Source organism: Ursus arctos, unplaced genomic scaffold (genome assembly GCF_023065955.2).
Source record: "Ursus arctos isolate Adak ecotype North America unplaced genomic scaffold, UrsArc2.0 scaffold_5, whole genome shotgun sequence".
NCBI classification, from domain to species: Eukaryota; Metazoa; Chordata; class Mammalia; order Carnivora; family Ursidae; genus Ursus; species Ursus arctos.
Window position 1 is genome coordinate 86,915,144 of NW_026623067.1, and position 15,928 is coordinate 86,931,071.

The following is a 15,928-nucleotide window of genomic DNA, read 5'->3' on the forward strand; positions in this document are numbered from 1 at the left end:
TGATTGACTGATTTTTCTCCTCATTTTTCTCCTGCATCTTTATGTTTGGTAGTCTTTGATTTGAATGTAGCCATTGTGCATTTTACCTTTTTAGGTACTGAATATTTTCGTATTTTAAAAAATATTCTTGAGCTTTGTTTTGGAATTGGTGACAGTTGGTTACTTGGAGACAGTTTGATCTTTTTGGATTTTACTTTTAACCGAATGAGCCACCCAGGCGTCCCTGGCTCGCTCTTTTACATTGGTTAGGTACTTGTAGTCCAGGGTGAGTTTATCTCCTCTACTGAGAAATCATACTTTGTGCTTTGGTAATTCTTTCTTTCTTTCTTTCTTTCTTTCTTTCTTTCTTTCTTTCTTTCTTTCTTTCTTTCTTCTTAAAGTTATTTTGCAGTATGTCCATTCTGTCTTTAATTCTGAGGGCATAGTTTTTGTGTGCTTTTATTTTTCCCTTTTTGTTGTTTGTATTGCTTTTGGTGAAATATTGGGAAATAGAAGCTTTGGTAGTTTGCTTTCAGTTACCTGGACTATTTCCCCATCATTCTTTGAACACTTCTTTACTTCCTGGCATGTTAAGATATCCCAGGCTCATCTTGAATGATCTCTTTTCCAGTTCTGGAATATACCTTTTCCCCTAGGAATCCTGGTTCCTTTTAGTAGAGAGAATATTTAGATATTCAACCAAGTTACTATGTATGAAATTTTATGTCTCACAGTATTTTGCAATCACAAATAATGCTGCAACAAATAACTTTGTTACAGGTGTATTTTTTTATATTATGAGTATCTTCACGGTAAATTCCTGGAAATGAGATTTCTAGGTCAAAGTATAAATGTGTATGTCATTTTGTTACATATTGCCATTGTAATTATGAATTTCTTTTATGGATCTTGTACAGTTTTGTATGTATATCCACTAGGAATATCTGAGAGTGCCAGTTTCTATTCAATTTGACAGAGTACCTTGTCAAACTTTTGAAATTTTGTTAGTCTGGGATGTAAAAAATGATTTCTAGTATAGTTTTAATTTATATTTCTCTAATAATGAGTGAAAATAAACATCTTTTCATATTTTTAACAGCTATTTTATTTTGAGGACTTGTAAGGTGAATTTTACTTTGTGTTTTCTTATTCATTTAAAGTTACTTGTCAGAAATAAAAGATATTACAATGGCAAAAGAGGAAGTAAAATTGTCTCTGTTTGCAGATGATACAATCTTATATATAGACATCCCCAAATGCTCTACCAAAAAACTGTTAGAACTAATACATTCAGTAAAGTTACAGGATACAAAAATCAGTTGTTTCTATACACTAATAATGAAAAAGAAATAAAGACAACAACCCTATTTACAACAACCCAATTTACAATAGCATCAAAAAAATACTTAGAAATAATTTCACCAGGGAGGTGAAAGATCTGTACACTGAAAAATTATAAGACATTGATGAAAGAAATTGAAGAAGACACAGATAAATGGAAAGATATTCTGTGCTCATGGTTTGGAAGAGTTAATATTTGTTAAAATGTCCTTAATCCCTAAAGCCATCTATAGAATCAACGCAATCCCTGTCAAAATGCCAATGGGATTTTCCACAGAAATAGAGAAAACAATCCTAAATTTGGATGGAACCACAAAGGCCCTGAATAGCCAAAGTTATCTTGAAAAAGAACCAAGCTGAATGCATCAAATTCCTGATTTCAAACTTATTGTAACAGTTTAATAATCAGAACAGTATGATATGGCATAAAAACAGGCAGGTAGACCAATAAAACAGAATTGAGAGCTCAGAAATAAATCCGTGCATATATAGTCAACTAATACTTGACGAGAGAGCCAAGAACAGTCTCTTTAATAAATGGTGTTGGGAAAACTGGATATTCACATACAAAAGAATGAAATTGAACCTCTCTCCTATGCCACTCACAAAAATGAACTCAAAATGGCTTAAAAACATAATATAAGAACCTCACCTATAAAACTACTAGAAGAAAATATAGAGAAAAAAACTCCTTGACATTGGTCTTAGCAACAGTGTTTTGGATATTGCACCAAAAGTGCAAGCAGCAAAAGCAAAAATAAAAAGATTCTGCATAGCAGGAAACACTCAGCAAAATGAATGGATAACCTTAGGAATGGGAGAAAATATTTGCCAACCAACTATCTGATAAAGAGTTAATATGCAAAATATAAGGAACTCCTACAACTCAATAGCAAAGAAACCAATCCAATAAAAAATTGGGTGGAGAATCTGAGTACAGTTTTCCAAAGACACATAACAAATGGCCAACAGACACATGAAAAGATAGTATCACTAAGCACCAAGGAAATGCAAATCAAAACCACAATGAGATGTTACTTCATAACTATTAGAATGGCTACTATCAAAGAGACAGGAAATAACAAGTGTTGGCAAAGCCGTGGAGAAAAGAGAGTTCTTGTATACCATTGCTAGAAATGTACATTGGTACAGCTACTTTGAAAAACAGTATGGAGGTTCCTCAAAAAATTAAAAATAGAACTACCAGATGATCCAGCAATCCCACTTCTGGATATATATCTGAAGGAAATAAAATCATTATCTTGAAGAGATACTTGCCCTGTTTTGTTCATTGCAGCATTATTTACAATAGTCAAGATATGGAAATAGCCTAAACATCCATTAATGGATGAATGGATAAAGAAAATGTGGTATATATACACAGTGGAATACTATTCGGTCATAAAAAAGGAAGGAAATCCTCCCTTTTGTGACAACATGGGTGGACCCGAGGGCATTATGCTAAGTGAAATAAGTCAGACAAAGAAAGAAAGATACTATATGTTCTCATTTATATGAGCCAACTCATAGAAATAGAGATTAGAATGGTGGTTGTCAGAAATTGGGAGGTGGTGAAGGTGGGAGAGAAATGAGGAGATGTTGATCAGAGGGTACAAATCCAGCTATAAGATGAATAATCTCTGGGGATGTAATGTACTGCATGTAACTATATTTAACAGTACTGTATTATATACTTGAAAGTTGTTAAGAGAGTAGATCTTAAAGTTTATCATCACAAGAAAAAAGGACAATCATATGAGGAGATGGAGGTATTAAACGACCTAATTGTAGTAATCATTTTGCAATATATACATGTATCAGATCATTATGTTGTACACTTTAAACTTGCATATGTTATATGTTACTAATATCTCAATAAAGCTGAACAAAAATTAGTAAATATACAATTACACCTGTTAGAATACAGTCAACTCTCTTCTGAAATAATGTAGTGATATAAGATAATTCTCAGTCCAACCTATTTGAAGGGAAATATTTTAAACATGAAGTGGACTGAAATATTGGCTATATTCCATATACTACATGGGAAATAAAAGCAATGAAAACTGCTTTTTGATGAACCAGCCTTATTATTTAGTAGTCACATAATAAGTATATATTGTAACTAGAACCTGTATAACTAGATTTTCAACTGTATGTATTTTAAGACAGTAATTCTTTTTTCTTTTTTTTTTTTTAAGATTTTTTTTTTTAATTTATTTGACAGAGAGAGAGACAGCCTGCGAGAGAGGGAACACAGGCAGGGGGAGTGGGAGAGGAAGAAGCAGGCTCCCAGCAGAGGAGCCTGATGTGGGGCTCGATCCCAGGACCCTGGGATCACGCCCTGAGCCGAAGGCAGATGCTTAACGACTGAGCCACCCAGGCGCCTCTAAGACAGTAATTCTTAAGTCTGTGGATTCAATTCTGCTATAAAGCTTGATTTAAAAACATGAATTTGTTCCAATGCAATTGATAAATTGGGGAACAATTTGAACATAATGTGATTTTGTGTTCGTTCATGCACAAATCTGGAAGAAGTGCTAGGTGAATGCCAAAAACTACCTAGATGAATTGAGCTGCTTAGGAATGCATAAAACAAGCACACACTTTCATCATTTATTGGCTACCTCTGTTCATCTGTTGTGTTATGAGCCACACCCATCGACATGTGGTCTTGCAACTTTCTGTCCAAATTCAGATAACTCTTTCTACTACTTTACAAAAACTCCCAAGTTGCAACGTTTCTGATGCCTACTTTTGATAAGCAAACCTCAGGTCTTTTCAAGGTATAAAGTGCCATGTTTTTTGTAGTATTTAATGTGTTTCTTAATCACTTAATCTATGTAAAACCATGCAAAGTTTTTCTTAGGTTTCTGTCTTTTTCTAAAAATGTATCCCTGATAAACTTTTTGACTGTTGTGCATCTAACAATTATATATATATATATATATATATATATATATAAAAGCTCTGTGGTTTTTAGTGGGATTTTGCATAATCCAGTGATTATTAGGGATACAAATGTTTTGTACATTAGAATTACTTGGGGAGCTTTGAAATATTGATGCCTGCACCCCATCCAAAACCTATTAGGTCAGAATCTCTGGTTGTGGGATTCAAGATTTGGTATTTTAAAGAGGCTGCTGGGTGATTCTTATTGCAGGCAGAATTGGGAACCACTAGCCTTGGGAAACCAGGAGGCTTTGAAGAAAATGCAAAGACAGGCTCTTGTGAATAGGAAGTACTTTGCGCTTGAAATTCAGTCTTTGAAATACTCAGTTTTAGGGAGGTTTAATGACTTGTCTTCTGGATTTCTATATCTCATAAGTTTCAGAAACTCCAAAAACATTCTTATGAATTCAGACAAACTCTGAATAATAACTATTGTTTTGGAGAACCATTTATTTTGAATTATTGTGTGGCACAGAAGCTATGCATTCTTCTTGGAATTTTATTGTTGTGTTTTAAAAAATATTCAAGCAGAAAAGAAAGCAAGTAGTTGGAAGATACAGTCTGTAGAAAAACCTATTTATAACAACTATTATTTAGGTATTTTTCAGGTTTGAGTCATTTGTTGATTATTTTCAATGCTTTACTGTAATTATAGCTACAGTAGTTGTATGTTCTTTGACTCATTGTCCAGGATAAATACTTTTTGGTATAATGAGCTCAGAACTTTAAATTACTACCTGTTTATACAATACTGATTTACCTCACCACACTGCTGCTAGTTCAGAGGTGGAAGCATGATTTGCTTTTCTAAAAGATGTGAATGTTTTCCCTATATGTAGTTTTCACTTTCCAAAATTTGAGTGTTTACTTTTTTTAATATTGTGCGTTCATCCTAATATAACTGGTACTATTTACCTCTGTTGGTTTTCCAAGAGTGAAATCGGCATTTTAGGATTTATGCTAATTATTTTGGAAATCTGTGATGCTCTGTAGTGTTTGCAGTGTAATGTATGGTCTCTTTTTTTAGGGGATGGAGGGAGGGGGGGAGAATAAAATCTCTATAAATGGAATCATTATTCCTCTTTTTCACTGTGAAATAGGAGATGCATTTATTTCTAGGAATTATTTTTGGGCACGAAACAACAACATAAAAGTCACATTTAGGAATTTAGAAAATCTTTTGAAAAATGCATTTCAGGTAGAAACAGTATTTTATAATATAATATTAATATTCAGTTTACAACTCAGGATTCTGAAAAACGTTCTAAAACTTAAAAGTCTTAAACCAGTAATTTTGTTTCCTTGGGGATAGGGAAATGTGTATTATATGTATATTTATCTTAAAGTGGTGTTATTTCTTTGTGTGTGTGTGTGTGTTCAGTTAGCCAGCATATAGTGGTGCTATTTCTAATTATGCGGGGTGGCGCTGGTTTTGGTTAGATAGAAGAAGATGCTGATTTATTTCTTAATTGTTCTGCTTAGGGAGATTTGAAGTGTAGGTCATTATTCTAGTTAGAAACCCCAATATAGTGCAAGGCCACTTTTATTTTTACTTTCATATCAAGAATAACTCACTACTTGGCCTAGAAGGACTTACTCAACTTTAGAGGTTACTCATGCCACCAAGTAGGTAGCCTAAAGGAGTAGATAGATTTTCCTTGTGGCTGTTGGCCTCTAATTTAATGATAAAGAACTAAATAGGGATTAATTAAACATTACTGTGTAATTTGTAACCAGTTTATAAAGTACTCTCATTAGTTTAGCTTAATAGTTAGTCTTCAGATGCATGTATTTTGGGTATATAGGAAAAGAAAGTAATCTTTCGAAGCAGGTGTCTTTAGGTTCCCATACTTCTGTATCCTTCAACATCTTAGGTTGTGTTGGATCTAGCACATTAAGAGGTAGATTTATTAACTGTGTGACCTTGGCGGATTATTTAATTTCTCTGCTGGCATTTATAAGATGAAGATATTTGTCTCAGAGTGTTGTTGATATAAGGAGTATAGAAGAGAAAGCTTGTGAACGTAGAGGAAGCAGATGATGTTAAAGAGGAGGAGCAGAGGGTCATCTAGAAGCAAGGTTAGACTTAATAGGGGTGAAGTTGGGGAGAAGGAGTGGAGACCATCAACTCTGCCTCTTGGTTCTGTTTGACACAGGATGTGAGAGAAGAAAACATCATTTATCGGACAGAGCTTCAGAAAAAAGAGAAGGTCCTAAGTATATAGGCTGGTTTATAACTTCTGGGAGCAAATGCAGAGTTTTAACTTTTTTCCCCAGAGGCTTATGTGAGAGGTTTTTAAAAAGATTAGATTGAGCAGGAACTGGAAGGATTGGTTGGATTCAGGGAGGAATGGGAAGTCTGCTTTTAAAGAAATGTTAAGCTGAAAGAGCCAGTCAAGGAGATTTGGGAGATATAAGAAATAGGGAATAACAAAACAACTGCCCAGGACATGGGGGGGGGGGTGAGAATGGGATGTAACAGGGTGGAGAACAGAGGGGAGTGGGCAAACATCTCCAGAAGCCTTACTGTAATTTATCGTTTTCTTTAAAACAGCCAAGTAGGTCAGCCCTGTATTAACCAAAACCCGCTAGAACTGGATCAACAAAGTAATCTTCTGTGGACACGACTGTAACACTCAAGGAGTGTATGAAGATGACCGTGTAGAGGGAAGTAGCTAAGTAGAGAAGAATCACGGGGTGTGAGCGCTGGAGGAGACAGCAGGGATCTTTAACTCAGCGCCCAACTTTTGGTAGCAGAAATTGCCATGGTGATGTGATTTGCTTCCAAAGGGCAAAGGTGACTCTGGCCTGTTAGCTGGATATTGTTCTTCTGAGGAAGAGCAAGAATTGCGGCTTTCTAAGTCCAAGAACATAAGCAGTTGAGGGACAGAGTCTAGGAAGCTGAAAGAAAAAGTAGTGGGAGAGAAAAGGTAATATAGTTTCCTTCTGGGTCTGATCTGTGTTTAGATATCTAGATTTACTCTGTTTAATGGCGATAGTAATATTTTGATGGTCATGTTGTTTCTGGAAATGGCTGTCTTCTGAGATTGGGTGATCAGTGAGCTCATGTGGCTCAGCACATGTGGTAGCAATCTTTGCAACCCAACTATTGACTTCAATTAATTGATTATTTTGATTTTATTTTATCTTAAAAATATTTAATTATTTTTTGTTTACCTAGTATTTTTATTCAGTATTTGTTTTGGTTATTGCATTAGTGTTTAATCATCTAAGAATTTGTAGTACTTGAAATAACAAGAGCTTAAAAGTTTCAAAAGGCCAGTTACATAGGCCAGAATTCCCCCGACATCGAAGGGCATACTTAACGCAGATGATCCATCCCTCCCTGAGTCACCAAATAACTTCAGTTCTTTGGTTCTTTAAAAACTCCCACCAAATGAAAATATATCTGCTGTTCTGGATGCCGTGACATCTACTGTACAGGGAAGGAGACTAGTGTATTCCTGCTCCATTTATAGGGGAAGAAATTGTAAATGTTGTAAGAAAAAAAAAGGTGTTCAGAAACTCATCAAATGAATTATAAAATTGACGGGGTTTTGTATATATAATCAGCTTTTTAATGAAAATTACTATACTATCATTGTGAAATTTTTTTAAAAAAGATTTTATTTATTTATTTGACAGAGAGTGAGACAGCGAGAGAGGGAACACAAGCAGGGGGAGTGGGAGAGGTAGAAAGCAGTCTTCCCGCTGAGCAAGGAGCTCGATGCGGGGCTCGATCCCAGGACCCTGGGATCATGACCTGAGCTGAAGGCAGATGCTTAACGACTGAGCCACCCAGGAGCCCCTATCATTATGAAATGTTTGAATGTTCCGAAGCTATTTGCCTCAAATAAAGTGCTGATAGTGTAGGTTTTTTTCATGCTTCTCATGCTTGGATTCATTGAGCTTCTTGAATCTGTGGGTTTTTTGGTTTTCATTGAGTTTTGAATGTTTTCAGCCATTATTTCTTCAAATACTTTTCCTATCCCTCCTCTGTCTCCTTGGGGTTTTCTAATTACACATATGTTAGATGTCTAGAAGGTGTTCTGCAGCTCAGTCATGTTCCATTTATTTATTTCTACATGCTTTTTTCCTCTCAGTTTCATTTTTGATAGTTTATATTGCTATGTTTCGTTGAGTTTTGTTAGGGAGCACAGTTAAGTTATGTGGAAAGAGCTTGATCCTTTGGATCTTGATTTTAAGACTTGTTGGGCAGGGTGAGAGCAGTGTGCGCTCTGGGGCTAATGACTCCCCACTAGTAGGGCTCTGCCCGGTGCCCCATGAATTATGACTTTTTCTGGGGTGGCTGGTGGGAACAGACACTCTTCCTGACCATATACGAACAGCAGGAACTGTTCCCTGTCATCTTTTCAGCCAGTTTTTTCCCCAGTTCCTGTAGCTTCTTCACCTGCATGCGCTGATCAAGTATTCTGCTGAATACCAGAGTAGGCTCACTGTGGATCTCCTGGCTTCTCATTGCGCCTCCATCCTCTCCAGTAGTCTGTGCCATGAACTCTACCTGCCTTGTTCTCAGACTCTCAGCTCCGCCTCCTCAGCTCAGGGATTCTGCTCACAACCCATTTGGTTTTTCCTCCCTGTGCGGCAGCCTCTCAAATCAGTAAGTCAGGGCAGTTGTAGGGCTCATCTTGTTTGTTTCCTTTCTTTCGGTGATCACTTCATGCCTTCAATGCCTGATACCCAGTATCTTGAAAACTGTTATTTCTTATATTTTGTCCATTTTTTTTTTTCAGGTAGAAGCATAAATTTGGTTCCTGTTACTCCATCTTGGCTGATTTTATTTTAAAATATTTTCCTAATGGCATTTTATTTTTTCTTCTAAGTAAGGTATAATTAGCATTTATGAAATCAGACTATTTATTTAGAATTCAAGATAATTCAGATCAGGTGAGGCTTTGCATTATTATGAAAAGAAAGAAAAGAAACACATACAAGCAGTATGAGGCCCAAAGAGTTTTCTCTTTGACCTTTTAATTTACCACCTGTAATGGCCGTGTCACTCGCCTGCCTAAAATTCTCTAAATGGACGTTGTAATTAGTATAAAGTCAGACTTTTCACTCTGACTTATAAGTTTATGCTTGTTCTGGACTTTATACTCCGATTTTCTCTTTGCACTTCCCTTAGGAGAGACTTCCAGGCAGAAAAACTGGGGCAATTTCAGATCTTTCACTACTCTTTGGGATTCCAGTCCTGGGCTGCCTGTGGTCCTGTATCTGAAAACAGTTTCATGCATTACGCTCAGTTTTCTAGTTATTTCAGTGGGAACATGAGCTTTATTCCAGTTACTGTGTCAAGGCTGGAGGAAGTGCTTATTTTAATTACTCTTTTATCTGTTCTTTCTAGCATTCTTCCAAGCACAAAGGAATCATGGTCAATGATTTCTGGTTTCCTTCAGCTCATTTCTGAGTATCTGCTAATATGTGTGATTAATTTGTTAATTATAAATTACTAATACATAGAAATATTAGCAGTTCTGGCGGGATCTGTACTTCGCATTTCATACCTGTTTGCTAATGTGTATGCCTCAATGGAATAAAGTTCTTTCTGTGGAAATAGTCTAACATTTAATTTAAAAAATTAACTTACACTTTATTTCTCCAAAGTAAGTTAAACTAGTGAGTTTATACTTTCTTTATGGAAGAGCTGCTAGTATTTTATCTTTAACTGGATATTGTTTTATATTTTCTCACACTCCCAGGTAATGATTAACAAAGTTAACTCATCTTGTGCTATATTATTTTACTTTTTTTTTTTTAAGTTTTTTATTTAAGTAATCTCTACACCCCACATTGGGGCTCAAACTCACGATCTTGACATCCAAGGGTCACGTGCTGTTCCAACTGTGCCAGCCAGGCGCCCCATATTATTTTACTTTAGATATTATTTTGGCTTCGGGTGTGATGAATGTTTCCTGTTATGCATGAGAGCTGCGATTTAATTTCATGGAAGCATCTGTACTAAATTTGGAGTGATACATTTGAGGCTGGTGTTGCATATTTTAGTAGGCTCTATATTTGGAAGTGCTATTGTAGTGTTAGGTCACAGTGTGTGTGTATTTTGAACAGCTTGTGGATGGAATTTGAAATGGAACATAAATCATTTTGGTTTTGATTACTTCTCATACTTTAATTTTTACAAGGCAATTCAGGTTTGAAGACAAAAAGAGTATTGTTTGTTATCTTTTCTACATTTCACATACAGTTACCTTTATTTTTATTCTCTGTATTTTTTTTTTTTTGATGCCTGTGCCCACGCAAGATGTTTGTTCATCTTATAGAAATGGCATTGAACTCTATAAACCATTTTGCAGTTTGACTTTTTAGCCTCATTATATACCTTCGGCTTTCTCTATACCATTTCACATGAAGATGTCTTAATTTTTAATGGCTACATTTCATTATAATTCATTTCTTTGACTTCTTATTGATGGACTCTTTTTGCTATCAAAACTGTGATAAATATCCTTGTAAATATAATCTGTATACTTGTGCAAATCTTTTGTGTGAGATAAATTCCAAGAAGTAGAATTTCTGGGTATAAAGTTTTGCCCACTTAATATTTCAATAATTCACCTTTCTACGAACAGTGTGTTAGAGAACCTATTTCCCCAAACTCTTACCTGTGGAATGTATTGTTTTATTTAATTTTGTCAACCAGACACATGAAAAATAATAATTCCAAATGGCTTCATTTGTGTTTTTTTATTATTAAAGTGGGTAAGCATCTTTCTTTGAAATATTTTTATTTGTATTCTCTCTTTGAGAGGCATTTTGGAAACATTATTAAATAACATTTTTGACTTTAAGTCACTTAAGTGACTTTTTGACTTTAAGTGGACTTTTATGGGACTACTTCTACATATGACTATTAGGTATGCATTTTTAAAATGTCCCAAAACTGGCTATGAGATATTTTTCTTTTCATGGACTGTTTTGTCCTATTAATATTTTGTTTAAGATTTTGCTTTGGCATTTATAAGAGAATTTATTTTTGTAGTGTCTTTGCAGCTTTGATGTCTGTGTTATGGTGATTTTAGGAACTTTTTTCATTCTCATTTCTTAGAAACATTTTAGGTAGTATCAAAGATATCTAATTCATAAATATTTGGAATTATTCATCAGCAAAACATTTTGAGCTTTGTATTTTATTAGAGATATTTTGATAATTGGTTCATGATAATCATGTAGTTCATGGATATTGGTGTTTTTGAATTTGCTGTCTTTTAATGTGAGAAGTCAGCTAGGGAAATAGAACCTACACCAGGCAGGTTGCTTTATTTCTTTTCTTCATTTCTTTGTTTCAATAGATAGGATTTGATTTGGAGAAATATGTTTAAAAGTTTTGGGGTAGGGAGGGAGGATGGGCAGAGCAGGTGAAGGAAATGGAGAGGTACAAACTTCTAGTTATAAAATAAGTAAGTCATGGGAATTTAAAATACAGCATGGGGAATATAGTCAATAATGTAATTGATAACCTTGTGTGGTGACAGATGGAAACCACACTTGTTGTGGGGAGCATGTCTTAATGTATATAAAGCTGAATCACCATGTTATATACCTGAAACTAATATTATATGTTAACTATATGTCAATTAAACATAACACATAAATATATAAAAAATAAATTGACAAAAGACAGATTAATAGGAGAAAAACATTTTTTTCTCAAAGATTTTGTGATTTTGTCTTAATCTTTGGTTATTTCTTATTTCCTAGACTTAATTTTAGATACTTTATTTTCTTTTTTCCCTACTATTGTCTCTCTTTTAATGTTATTAACATTATTTTTCTGATTTTTATTTTTGACTAATTAATAAATACTTTGTTTTATAATTTTCAATTTCCTCTTTATATTTTCCTTAAAGTTTACATTGTTCTTCCTTTCCCAACTTCTAAAATTGAATGTTTAACAAATTTATTTTTATTTTTTCTTACTTAGAAATGGAAGTGTAAAGATTGAATCTTTCAGCAAATTGAGCTCTATATCATAGATTTTGATAGTGTTTTACTTACTGTTATTTTCTAGGCCTTGTATTAGTTTTAAAAACTTTACTGTTTGGCCTATGCTGTTTTGGGGAATGATTTAAATTTTTTTCCTTAAAAAATTCTGTCAGTGATATTTTTCCTTATTTTTTTCCTTGTAAGAGGCTAGCTAGAGAGTATAGTTATTATGAACTATTTTCTGTTTTTGAAGAAGTTTATAAAATTTTTGTAGCCCAATATCTAATTTTTAAAAATATTCCATAGATTCTTAAAAAATAGGTACCTTCTCTACCTATAGTATATAAGTTTTTAAATATGACAACAAATCAAACATATTCATTATTAAATTACTTATTCAGATACTCTGTATTCTTTATTTTTTAAACTTATCTGCCACAGGTAGAGATAAGTACATTTAATTCTCCCAACTACTTTTGATTTCTCATTTCATTTTCCACTGTTTTGCTTTGTGTGTTTTGATGTACTGTTTTCTAGAACGAAAGGATTCATGACAGTTATATATTCATTGTAATTGATATTGTTTTACATCATAAGGTGTCCTTATTTGTTTACAGTTTTCAAATTCAATTCAAAATTCAAATAGAATTCAATTTTAAATCATTTGAACATATTGACTACTGAATCTTGTTGTTTACATTTCTCTGGGGGATTTTTACTTGTCTTTTTGTGTGTGTGTGTTGTAGGTTATTTTATTTTACTGGTGCTACTTATTTATTGCTTATAAAGTGAAGTTTTACCCCTCTGATTGATAATCTTTTCTTTTTCATAGATAATGTTTAGCAGAGGTGTTTAGTATAATTTTTATTTTGCAACTTTTAGTTGTTAGTCATATTTTGTTTCTTTTGTTTTCCTTTTTTTTAATGGACAATGTTAACTTTCCTCAAAAATTACTTTTGATAATTTAGAAGGTCTGTATTGTATGTTTTTTTCTAAACATTCACTTGTTTAACTGTTTAACTTGTGAAACTTAAGAATTTTAAACTTAAGTCTGTATTTCTTTATTTACAAACTTTAGAAGTAAAACTGTCTATTGACTCATCTATTTGAAAAATTAGGAAATGGACACAATTACATTTTTCTTATCAAATTCTCATTCCTGATTTTTGTTAGTATCTTTTAGGATTTTTGTCTAGTTTTTAATAGTTACATTATTACTGCATTCACATTTTGTAGCTCATCTCTCAATAGTTATGATATTTGTAATCTGTTTTATAAACCTAACCACAGTGGTTTTGTTTTCATATTTTATTATTGTTTTTTGCCTATGATTAATTTTTTCTAAAGTTAAATTTAGATACTTTTACTTTTTAATAATTCTTACGTGGCTTTTAGCATCAGTGACTGACTACTGGTAAAATCCCCTTATGAGGAACATTATTAACAGAATTATTACCAGTAAGCAGGATTCCATATAATAAAGCAATTCAAATGGCTGCCCATGGCCTACAGTATTTTGTTTAATAGGTTACAAAGAATTATCTTCCACAAATTACCCTGACCAAGAGATAATTTATCTGTGTCCTGACCATTCCTTTGCTATAACCAAAGAGCCGTATCTGCAAAGTGCTGTACTGGTTTTATTGCAAATGTTGAAGTACATCTTTACTTTTGTGTTTCTTTATCAAGCAGCTGATAGCATTTTACTCTCCTCTCTTTATAACAAATATTCTAGCCACCCATCTAATTCCAGTTATATACCACCCAAACACTTTCTTGCCCACTCACACATTCCTTTTAGGCAGTGTTTCATATTGCATTATGTCTGCTCTTATCCCTCTGTTGTTTTATCAGTTGAAGACAGGCCTGTTAATTTTTCCTTCCCTCTTATGATTGGCATTGCTACCATGCTATCTAATTCCCATTTTAAACAAATGTCCTCGAAGGTTAACTTTTAAAAAATGCATGTTACAGTGTATCAGAAACCAGATTATCAAGTTAGACCCTGGTGAGTTCTGACTATGACTTGTTTTAGGCTATTATTTTTATTTAGGTGCTTATTCAATTTTAACTTAGGATTATATTGGAACATTAACAATGAAGAATAATTCTGTTCATTCATAGATCAAAAGTAATAGCATAGAAAATTATTCTAATCTTTAGTAAATACCTGAAATCATACCCTATTTTTTAACCTTTAACATGGATCTTACCTGACCATGGTAAATCTCCAACAATTGTTTCTGAGTAGAATTTTGAAGACCTATAGTGAAGAGTATTCCTCAGTTACTTTTTTTTTTAGTATCTAGGAAACTAGAATGTCTAATAACAAATGACTTGTTCTTCCAGCAGTATCCATATGCCTGCTTGTCCCAAACCCAGCATTACATGTGTCTGCTTTAATGAAATATGTTGTGCTAGAAAACCCATTGAGAGCTAATGGTATTTACTAAGAAATGAGAATAAATAGAAATCCAGAGATTACCAGTATTTAAGACATAAGCAGCAAAAGAGAAGCAGGTACGAAGATTGAGAAGGGATTTTTAGGAAGAGAAGACAAGTTGGTATGTTGGAATATGAGAAGCCGTACAAACTGAAAAAGAAGAGTTTCAGGAAGAAGTGAGTCAGCAGGATCAGATCAAATGCTAAGCATAAAGATGGTTAAATTTCTGTTGTATTTGACAGTAGCATGGTGTAGGCAGAAACATTATATGAGTGTATTGACAGACAAGAAGTAGTAAAATGGTGACTGCAAGTGTGGACTCTGGAAGAGCCTTAATCCCTTTCGTAGAATACTACATAGTCTATGATTACTAAATTTTGAAGTATTTGTACTTGAAGTTGAAGATGTTAAATATGAACCATTCATAGCTCATTGCACAATTGCTAGAAACCTGGCATTTTTATATTAATGTAATAATTTGTATAAAACTAAATATACTGAATACTTAAAGCACAGTAAAATGGAAACCTTTAATACAGGTGCTAATTTTATTTCTTTATTTTTTTTAAGTCTTGGCTACTCATGATTCAGCAGACGGAACAGCTTAGTAGAATAATGAAGACACATGCAGAGGACCTAAATTCTGGACCCTTGCACAGGCTCACCATGATGATCAAAGATAAGCAGCAGGTGAAGAAAAGTTTCATTGGTGTTCATCAGCAGATAGAGGCAGAGATGATCAAGGTTAGTCTTTCTACTCTGGAATTCTTTTGTTAATGTGATTTTTAAATTCACTGAAATATTTTATCTTGTTTGACTTTAAAAATTGTTTGTTCATCATTTTATGATGAGAAATAGGTTTGGGTGTCTCTAATAAGTAATATTTTATTCTTACTGAATATAGAATACGATTGATTATAAAATGTACTGTTACTTTATGTACTCCTCTGAAAGAAAAAGAATGCTGCCAATTAAACTATGATACAGTGCTTTCTTATCACTTCGAATTTTTATTTTTTATTTACTGAAATAGTTCTTTCAGGTTTAGTATTTTTATTTTTACTATGCATATAATAAAAAAGAAAATATAGACAAAGTAAATTAGGATTAAGTAAATTTTCTTCACAGTGAGAGTTTGTCCCTTCTGGATAACTTTTTACGATGTTTTTTGTTACGAAAATTTCAAATGTACGAAAGAAGAGAAAATAGTAAAACAAACTCCTATTGACTGATCCACCTACATAGTCAAGG

The 15,928-nt window shown here is 33.5% G+C and overlaps 1 protein-coding gene across 10 annotated transcripts in view; it reads left to right on the forward strand.

The window, feature by feature from the left end:
* FER (FER tyrosine kinase) overlaps window positions 1–15,928 on the forward strand; it is a 432,712-nt gene that overhangs the window by 51,656 nt on the left and 365,128 nt on the right. For 9 of the 10 annotated variants that reach the window (XM_026498484.4, XM_026498483.4, XM_026498481.4 and 6 more), the window contains one exon: window positions 15,248–15,421. In XM_026498484.4, coding sequence (XP_026354269.1) covers window positions 15,248–15,421 — 174 coding nt within the window. Of the gene's footprint in view, window positions 1–15,247; window positions 15,422–15,928 lie in introns of those variants that run through there. The other variant, XM_044383971.3, reaches the window with a different exon arrangement.